At 35.2% G+C, this 11,023-nt stretch overlaps 1 protein-coding gene across 8 annotated transcripts in view; it reads right to left on the bottom strand.

Annotated features, from left to right (window-relative positions):
- LOC107058455 (uncharacterized) overlaps positions 1-6,073 on the bottom strand; it is an 18,781-nt gene extending 12,708 nt beyond the window's left edge. For 3 of the 8 annotated variants that reach the window (XR_001472029.1, XR_001472027.1, XR_001472028.1), the window contains exons 1-2: positions 5,233-6,064; positions 2,256-2,341 (exon numbers count right to left, since the gene is read on the bottom strand). Coding sequence is in view for 4 of the 8 variants with exons in the window: in XM_015304173.1 (XP_015159659.1) it covers positions 2,256-2,297 (42 nt within the window). In the remaining 4 variants the exon portion in view is untranslated. Of the gene's footprint in view, positions 1-2,255; positions 4,057-5,227 lie in introns of those variants that run through there. The other 5 variants (XR_001472030.1, XM_015304173.1, XM_015304174.1 and 2 more) reach the window with 5 other exon arrangements.
- Between the last annotated feature and the right edge of the window lie 4,950 nt (positions 6,074-11,023).

The raw sequence follows: 11,023 nt of genomic DNA, 5'->3' as shown, positions 1-11,023 counted from the left end.
GGGTTCATGCGGAATTATGGGCATGAACAACTCAACTCAAAGACTTCATGAGTAACATATAATAGTATCATGATTAGATATATAATCTCAAAAGGGTTAGGAACTCAATACTCAAGACTTAGGAACTTGAAGATACTACTCTTCTCAAGGATACTCAACTTATAGAGTTCATGCGGAATTTATGGCATGAACGACTCGACTCAAGGGTCTACATAACAATATGGAACTCATGTATATGACTGTTCTCATTCTCATACTTGCTTCCTTAAAACATAGCTCAAATCGATAGTTGATCTCAAATGATTCATAATTGAACTCAAAGACTTTCTTGAATTCTACTCTTAACTCTCTCTCTTGAATTTGAATTATGGATTCAAGGAGTTTATGATTAATGATATGAAGGATCTCGTGATGATAATGTAGACTCATGAATACATTCTCCTCATTCACATACTCACTTACTCGAGTACTTGAAAACAAAATTAATTAGAAATTGTAGAAGACTCTTCAAAAAGACTCAAAGGGACTTTCTCAAAATACTCGAAAGAACTCTCAAGACATGACTCTTAACTCTACCTTGAATTTGAATTATGGATTCAAGGGTTATGATTTGTGGTATGAAGGATATCGTGATGATTAAATGAGTTTTAGATAGTTAATAAGAAGAAATGGTCAAAAAAACATTATATGGGAGCAAGTATGCGACGGAAAGATTAATTATAATATTTGATCACGAAATAATTTTTAAAACATTGGATTCCGCTTTCTCTCTGAGACGCGGAGAGGAAAATTTCACTCTGAAGGAACAGGTTCGCGACGCGGACCTGGTACCTTATTTTTTGCCTGATCTTTTCTTACTCATTTTCTAACCTCGATTTGCCTAGAATTGAATGGTTTCTTTTCCAAGCACTTAGATTCGAATACTTAACTTATGTACATGATAATCTACTCCAAACCACCCTCAATTCACTAACTTTAATCTCAAGAATTCATTAAAAACATCCTAATTCAAGAACGGAAACAATACTTTCAAGAAACAAATCAAGAACTCAAATTTTTTCAACTTCAAGAACGAAACTTCGTTGAAAATAACATGATTGACGTATGGGTGAACAAACCCAACACTATGAAAAACTGACATACCTCTTAGGGATTAGACCCATGGCGAAAATCCGCAACAAAACTCAAGAATCTCGACGAACAGTTTGATCCTTTCCTCTTTTCTCTTATTTTCTCTTCTCGAACTCTCAACTAAAACCCTAAGCATAGATTAGGATTATAAAACTGAACTAAACCAGTTTACACTTCTAAAACCTTACTAAGAATGAATTAAATCTAATTGGGTAAGGAAAATACCAAAATACCCCTCACTATTTATGGGTAACTTTCCTTAACTGGACAGTCTGACTTCAAAAGGGCATATCTCACTCATCCGAGCTCGAAAGTTAGCAAACTCGGTGGTGTTGGTAAGATAATTCAAAGAACTTTCTTTTTATAGTTTATGGGTCACCTAACAAATCGCGTACTGAAAGTTATGGTCGTTTGAAGTTGACCCTAAACTTAAGTAACTTACGAATAACTTGAACGAATTCTCTTTAGTTGTTTTTAGAACTCAATGTGCAACACAAGTAAACTTAACACTCAAGAAATTTTAAATTTCTCGGTAAAATCTTACTCACCACAAAGGATGGTTCGAGTCTTAGTTCAAAAAATTTCTGGAATGTTACACTAACGATAGCCATACAATATCACATCTATATGCTAATAATATTTTGCCTTAATTATCAAACCAACATCTACGTATATCAGCATAAAAAAAATGGTTAAGGATTTCTCCGTACCTGGAGGCCTTCTTTTCTTTGTTTCTCTTCGTGCACCTGTGTCGTTTGCACAAGTGTGGTTCTTTTCTTGCTTTTAATTCTTTATGGAAAATAATTATGGACTACTAAATAAATAAATATTAATTCCTAATAATTTCTTCATATACATGGCCATGTGGTAAGGGTATTAAATAAATTATGGATTTGGCCCAATAACCACCAATTAATAAAAATTAATTATTTAATAAATATACGTCGACTAAATAACCACAGTTAAACTAATCGTTTAAGATTCTCATTTAAATTTTATGAAAAGGTTCTTTTATGAAAGAAATAGATCTAGTACTCAAACAGACTAATGGATCGTTACATAATTCACCACTAAAAACTATGTCCGTCCTCGAGCATAAAGAAGGAGAAGGAAGAATAACTAACTTTACCAAAAGTCTGGCTTATGATCTTCCAATCGGTGTTCATCTCTCAAAGTGAGCTCCTCCTTAAGACCATTCCATCAAGATTAACTACAAAGAAACAAATGATTATCAGGCCACATACTAACCCATAAAGTCAATCTAAACTGAAACCCACCCACTGGACCATAACACAACCATCATAATGAATTTTTTTTCTCATATAACCAAGATAACGTTCTGAATCAATATTGGCTACAACTAGTAGTGAACGTGAACCAATCACTACACACTCATAATGCACAAACCATCACAGATATTATCAAGATTTCCTTTCCATAACACAATCTTTTCACGAGTTTAAGTTATAAAAATCTAATCTTTAGATATCGGATACTCATCAAGGGAGAATCAATTTTTATCTAACCCAAAGAAGAAAATGATTAAGTAAACACCCAACAAGCGATACACTTCAAAATTCAGAACCTCTAACAACACTCCTAGACAATTGTAACTCATTATAGCTCTTATATAAGTTCTCATAAGCGACGTTGTGCGTGTAAACTACTGGTATACTTTAACTATCCCAAACAACACCAAATCTACCATAATTGAAATAACCAAGTCTTTCCAAGGATCCTACCCTATCAAGAGGACATAAGAGGATCGGTACATCCGATCCACCACTAGGGATTCACCCATAAATGTAGAAACACACGTGGACATATGCAATGAATCATACTGCAAATCATGTCAGAAACGAAGTAGGTGATCACAAAAGAATGTACGGAACCAAGGTCAAATAACACAAGATACTCTTTTCATAGTGTCCATACCAAATATTTTCACTCATTTGACTCCATCTCTTTGATTTTTAGCTACCCACAATCCACCAGTCTTGTCCCCAATACGATCCTACTCATACTCAATGTATCATACCTCACATACTTCTCATATTACTCCACTGAAGTCAACCATCTTAATACTAACAAAACATCATAACCACACTAGTCATTTACCTTACTCTCAAACTTTCACTAGTATCAAAGTCTTTTAAGCAACACATTGTCGCCTTCAAAAATTATGAACCATGGCTCCCTTTATTTTCATTTAAGCATTCCATGACAGATAGGAGTCACACTTAAGACTGATAGAACTAATTCAAAATCTAAAAGTAATTTTCCATCGAGGTATAACAATTGAATCATACCCAAAGTCAACTTCACACAAACTTTCACATACAATATTTCAACTACTATTCCAAACCATCACATAACTCATTCTAAAACTCATAGAAATCCTTGGTCACTCAAATAATTATGTATATTATAATCTCATAACATTTATTTACCATCCAATGTCTATGCAATGCATCACAATAGTTTGTGTAGTCTCATCAATAGGGTAGTATCAATCTAACTCGAAATCCTTAATAATCATGTAGAATTGTATCATATCATATAGTGCATCCACAAGTCAATTATAACACCCTGGATCCAGAAAAGGGCAAAGCAACAGTTTTCAGGAAGTTGTAGGTGCCAATTGATGATGGTCGACCACGGACCGTAGGTGTGGTATGTGGTTGGTGTTGACATCCTTCGAAAGGGCACAACGTCGCGATGACTCACCAAAAAATAATAAACAATTTAAAGAATGAAAGAATTTTAAAAAGGGTAAAGGGGTTTAGAGAGAGTCGCTACCTAATTTTAGGAAAACTAGGAAACCAATTAACTAACTTAATAAAAATGTCTACGAAACCAAAGATTCTAGGTAAGGGATTCAAGTTATTCCGAAGGAAAGGTGTTAGGCATCCTTCGAAATCCACAATTGTGGGTCCTGACTGAATTCATTTTTTCAAATTGAGGAGGAGATAAAAACAAATATACAAGTATAATAAGCAAGTGATTTACACAAGTAATAAAATGAAACAATAATATAAGAAACGGCCTAAAGCTTGACTAACATCGATATATACAAAATAATGAATAAAGAATATAATTCGAATTTCATTCGAATAGCTTTAATGGGAAGCAACTCTGTGTACATGTAAAGACACATAGTAAAAATATTAGTAATAAATAAACATGAATAAAAATAAATGATCAAAGCATAACTTAAAAGTAAAAACCCGTCTTATTAACATGGAAAGCCTTGAAAATCAACGATAATTTCTTCATCGACCATTTTAACAAACAAAATATGAACATAAACCAAATTTCCGTCTTTTAACATTGGAAAAACCTCCAAAATCGATAGAGAGATTTTTCATTGGTCATTGTACATACAACACAACACAATAAACAATAATAGCAACAAAATCTTATAATATAGTAACTAAATATAAACCAACAATATATGAACAGTAACAAAATATAAAATTCATTGGAACAAATTTCCACACCAAATCATTAAACAAAGAATATGTAACATTATAATGATAAAAAATAACGACAAAACAATAGATAACATTCCAAAAATAATAAAGAAATAACCAAAATCCAAATCACTGCATAGCTCATTTTATAGTATTAAAAAAACGTTAATAAGATAATAAATAAAATTCAAGACTTGAGCAAAAGCAGATAAAAAGCAAACTAAAAATCAAAATCAACAAATTACAATGTAAAAGAAGAAATAAAATAATGAGATATTTAAAATAACAAAAACATAAACAACAACAATAAAGTATCTAAACTAACAAATTTTATCTTTGGACCAAATCATAAGATAATAGCACATAACAATAGCTGTAGCAACATAATTAAGGCAACATATCACGGAGATAAATAAATCAAAAAAATTGGCTAAATAAAGCCAAGACACCCTGGAGAAGATGAGATTAACAAAAAAATACCACTTAACACAGTAAAAAAAAAAAAAACTATTCAACTCAACAAAAGCATAACCAGCATACAAGTCAATAATGATTAAGAATAAAGAGCAAAACAAATCCAAGTATTAATTAATATTTAGAACAAAATCAGACTGAGAGGGAACCTAACTGACGGAGTTCTCTTTGAGTCTCCAGAGTTTGCGTTGCGGCGGCGTGTGGTGCTCATCGGTGGTGTTTGTTTATTGCTCTGATGGAGCTGATTCGTCCCGCCTTTGATGGGAGCTGTGGATTTATTGTTGTTGGCGACTATTCGCCAGAGCTTAAAGCTCGTTACTGAGCGGTGATGTTGCTTTTCGCCGGAAAATGTGAGGAATGGAGGCAGTTTTCTGGTTGTGGAGCTCGATTTTGTTTTTGTTTGGTCGAGCTGGTAGTTATTGGGCGGCTGTCAGCCGCGTGGGAGCTGCTGGTTCGCGCTGGACCTGCAAAAATAACAGAAAAATCGTGAAGGGAAAGGGGAAGGGGACTGGCGGCGTGGGATCTGGTTTGGAGCTTGGAGTTTGAGCCGTTGTTTGGGGTTTTGGTAGCTGTTTGCAGGTTAGCTTTGGGTGGCGATTTGGAGGTTGTTGTTGATTCTGGTCGGGGTTTGGTTGGCCTGGCGGTTATTTTGCTGGAAGAAGGAGAAAACAAAGGGGGATTTTGGTCCGGTAGATCTGTGGTTCGTTTCCGGTGGTAGCTGGTCGTTTGGAAAGAGCTGCTGGCGGCTTCCAGCAGCGAAGAAGAGAAGTTTTGGGTCTGGTGACGGCCAGAAAAATGAGAAAATGAACGGGGTTTTGGTGGTGGACTCATCGGAATTCGGCAGAGCTCCGGTGAACTTGGAAAATAATGAACAATAAAAAAATCTGAAAATTACTCCTAAAATCTTATCCACCACCTTTTAATTTAATAAGCAAACTATTCTTTAAATAGGAAATTGAAAACTATCAATAGTACAATATTACTATCTTAATATCGTGGGCCAAAACCACCGGTTAATAAAATATATGTGTATGAAATATTATCTATATCAAAATGAATTTTTGGACTGTGCAAAATATCAAAATGAATATTAACAAATGTAACAGATAAAATGAATATGAAAAAATGTAACAAACGTAACCAATGACATATAAAAATTGCAATTTAACAGAAATAATGATGTTATAAAAAATGAACAAATATTTGAACGTATTTAACCGACTGTGACAAAATAATATAAAAAGAATTAACTGATAAAAATCCTAATATTTTGAGAATAAGGATAATTATTAACAAATTGCATTAAAATGACAAAACATGTATTTTGAACTATTTAAAAAATAAAATACTTAAAAAATATTAACTTTAGAAATATCATACCAAAATTTGGTGTCAACAACTTGCCTATTTGTTTGATTAGGATCGATGAAAGAGATTCTGGTCAAACAAAGTTGACGAACCCAAATTTAATTTGATAAACTTTGAACAAAACAATATGAGACGTTAGTAGAGATTTTGAACAATACTCTACATCCGCCAATGTGCTGAAAATAATAAATAGAAGGCAAGGATTAATTGTAAACTGAACAACATTCACATACCTTCGATGTTACTTTCAAAATTGCACAATGAAGGTAGTGTACCTCTTTGAAAGGAGGATGATGTGAATAACAAGTCACTTTGAACGAGGTGACAACCCTACGCGTCTCTTTGAAAGGCGGATGACACAATTTGAACATAACATGTCACTTTGAACGAGGCAACAACCCAACATGTCTCTTTGAAAGGTGGATGACCCAACTTGAATATAACATGTCACTTTGAACGAGGTGACAACCCAACGTGTCTCTTTGAAAGGCGGACAACACAACTTGAATATAACATGTCACTTTGAACGAGGCGACAACCCAACGTGTCTCTTTGAAAGACGGACGACCCAACTTAAAGATAACATGTCACTTTGAACGAGGCGACAACCCAACGTGTCTCTTTGAAAGGCGGACGACCCAACTCAAATATAACATGTCACTTTGAACGAGGTAACAACCCAACGTGTCTCTTCGAAAGGCGGACGATCCAATTTGAACATAACATGTCACTTTGAACGAGGTGACAACCCAACGTGTCTCTTTGAAAGGCGGACGACCCAACTTGAACATAACATGTCACTTTGAACTAGGCAACAACCCAACGTGTCTCTTTGAAAGGCGGACGACCCAACTCGAATATAACATGTCACTTTGAACGAAGTGACAACCCAACGTGTCTCTTTGAAAGGCGGACGACCCAACTTGAATATAACATGTCACTTTGAACGATGTGACAACCCAACGTGTCTCTTTGAAAGGTGGACGGTCCAATTTGAACATAACATGTCACTTTGAACGAGGTGACAACCCAACGTGTCTCTTTGAAAGGTGGACGGTCCAATTTGAACATAACATGTCACTTTGAACGAGGTGACAACCCAACGTGTCTCTTTGAAAGGCGGACGACCTAATTTGAATATAACATGTCACTTTGAACGAGGTGACAATCCATCATATCTCTTTGAAAGGCGGACGATCCAACTTTAACTTAACGTGCCATTTTAAGGGAGATGATAACCCAATCTTGAACTTAATATGAATGGTGTATCACAATATCTGCAATAACAATGTTAGTAACAAATATAACATAAATGCAACATAAATTATGCAAACATGGCCTCATATGAACAAGGTATTAACCAATGCAATAATTCAAACTTAATAACATCATGAATAAAATAAAAAAATGTCAATTTGAAATGGAATAACAAAATAAAAAGTGTCAAATTGAATGGCATGACAAACCAATTTTAAAAAACATCATTTTATTTGAGATAACAAATTAATTTTTTTTAAATGTCATTTTGAAAGGTATGACGACCTAAATTTAAAAATATGTCTTTTTAAAGGGTATGACTACCCAAATTTAAGAAAATATCATTTTGAAGGATATGACGACCCAAATTTAAAAAAAATGTCATTTTAAAGGGTATGACAATTCAAAAATTTGGTGTCAACAGTTGGTCACCCCAGCCTTGACTCAGAAACCCAGAACCACGGCCTGACCAACGTACCGTCGATCAAACCATGGTTCGTGGTTCATGACCCCAAATTTCTAGTTTTTGAATCGAACGACGGACCGACAGGATGGGCTATCGGTCATACCACAATCCATTGGTCGAGATCTGTAGGTCGCAGGGTCGGCAGTTATTTAAGGGGTAGTTCAAACTTGTCCTAATTATCTTATTCATATACTACGTCATTTTGCCTATGTCTAAGACCCTTATATAAGTGTTTTCAACCTCCAAATTAGTTCATTCAAATCATTCTTCCAAAATTTACAAAAGAAGATCAAATCTCCTCCCCAAAATAATTCTCTCTCTAGAAACTTGAAGAAGAAGAAGATTCAAGCTAGGGTTCAAGATCAAGCTTTCATTCTTCAATTTCTTTGGGCTTTGATAGTCAGGTATGATAGTTTTCATTCATGAATTCTTTTTAATAATGGAGTTCCCAAATTCTCCTATTTTCAAAGGTAAAAATTTCCAATTGGGTTAGGGTTTTCTTTAATTGAAATGGGTTCTCTTCCAAGTTGATTTAAATGATTGAATTGTGTTCTAATATGCATGAATTGATGAAATACTATGATTTTTATGATGTTTCCCCATGAACCCATATAAATCTCATGTTTTCCAATTATGATGATGTGATGTGGGTTTGAATTATGAAAAATGAATTTATAAAAATATGCATGTCTTCTCTTTATGAAATAGATGTAAATGAATTTGAAGATGCTTAAGCTTTGAAAAGATCAGCTTATGAATTATTGAAAAGAATGCATGTTCATGAAACTATGTTTATGACTCCAAAAAGCTTATAGATGAGATTGTCTATATGTTCTATGAAACTTGGACACATGACATGAATGATATCTATATTTGCCCTCAATGCTTTTCAGGCTAACAGGTTTTCTTCAGTTCCATCCCCAAAATCGAAAGATTTCTCCGTGAAATTCATCACCAGGTATGTGGGATTTCACTGGTGGATTCCTTTCATCCACTAGGTCCCTAGAATTCAGTTAGAATCTTGATTCCTATATCTTTCTTAGACCTAGGGTTTCTAAAAGCTTAGATATTAGTTGTGATTTAGCTGTTAGAATATTCCTAATCAGATTATCATGTTTTCATGGAATATTTGCTTAGTCCTATGCATGGAATTCATAACCCTAGTTGTGTAGATTCTCTTAGTTCATGAATTACACATTCTAGATCAGTTAAATAGATATACATGCTTCATTTTTTGAATGTCACATTATCAGTATATAATTGTTACATTCTCAAATTTTGCATGTAAGTATTTTGAGCTATTCAGCATATCAGTATTTCAGTCATAATGTGTCATATACTTATACAGTTGGGAGTAGGCTTAGAACTTAGTGGACTAGGGTTTTAATGTACCCTCATAGTCCTAAAACTGTATGCCCCGTAGGTTAAGTCCTCTCTGTAGGCATCAGTTTCAATGATTACGCCAGTCATGCCTTTATACCCCTGGCAAGGTATATTGAACCCTTCGATGTGGTGCATACATTGGACACCATGGGTAACTCACGTGATGGTTATGTCGGTTACTAGTAGCTCCCACAGTCAGATTCTAGTGCATTTGGCCAGGTTTTTAGTTATATTTCAGTATTCAGTCTCAACATGTTATGTACTTGGTCATTGCATTCAGTTAAGTTCTTCTCAGTATATTTCAGTATTTCCATCATGCTCAGATTATATCATTGCTCAGTTATGTTTTGTTCAGCTTATATGTTTTGTTCAGCTATTATCCTATCATGCATGCTCAGTACTGTAACACCCCGTAGCCGAAAGAGGGAAGCTTAACGGATTTTAGAATTTCCAGGTGTCACCCACGAGGGCCAACCACTCCCCGTGGTTGGATCCATGCCCCGTAGGTCAGTCCGTAGGTGGATACCATGGACACTACCTAAGGTAGACCCATGTCAGGAACCACGCTTCGTGGATGGGTCCACGCCTCGTGGTTAGAGGTGTCGTGGGTGGCCATCATAGTTTCTGACAACCAACCGCGATTGACCAGGACGAACCTCCATCCACGGCCCGTCAACGTGGTCTCGTGGGTCAGGCCTGGTCGAGTAATTAAGGGGTACAATGGGACTTCCCGGATTTAATTAGAATTAAGTGGTGTCGTTTTACCCTAGATTAAACCACCTATATAAGTACTTTAGACCCCTAAATTAAGTCATTCTTTCAAACTCACCAAAAGAATTGGGTTCCTCTCTCTCAAATAATTCTCTTTTTAGAAAGTTGAAGAAGAGGAAGAGGGTCAAACTAGGTCAAGTCAAGTCTCCATTCTTCCAAGCTTGGTAGGCTTTGTAATCAAGGTATGATGGTTTATTCATCCAAGGAGCCCCATGATTTTCCCAATTTAGAAGAAGAATTCCCCAAGTCTAATTAGGGTTTCTTATAATGTTATGGGTTATGCTCCAATTGAGTGGATTAGGGTTGTTTATGATTGTTTATGATGGAATTACATGTTTTTTGTATGATTGTACATGTATACATGCTTAACCTATGATTCTTAGGTGAATTTGATATAGATAGGTTTTATGCGATGAAAGGGGAAATTGAGGGTTTAGATGTAATCTTCTAGGATTGATGATATACATTATAGATTGCTTGAGATTGAAGCTTATAGAAATGAATTGATTAAGAGTAAAAATGTCACATCCCGAGCCTACACCATGGGTGGGACTGGCACTCGAGGACCATTGTTGGCCCCAAGCGAACCCTTGGCATGGCTAGTTACTCAGCGGAAGACTTAACTCATGAAGAAAAATACTTTTAAAAGTGAACTGAACTGCTCAATAAACACTTATAATGTATCAAGATAACATTCGCT

The sequence above is a fragment of the Solanum tuberosum genome, unplaced genomic scaffold (assembly GCF_000226075.1).
Source record: "Solanum tuberosum cultivar DM 1-3 516 R44 unplaced genomic scaffold, SolTub_3.0 scf00518, whole genome shotgun sequence".
Lineage (NCBI taxonomy): Eukaryota > Viridiplantae > Streptophyta > Magnoliopsida > Solanales > Solanaceae > Solanum > Solanum tuberosum.
This window is presented reverse-complemented; position numbering and strand designations above follow the sequence as displayed.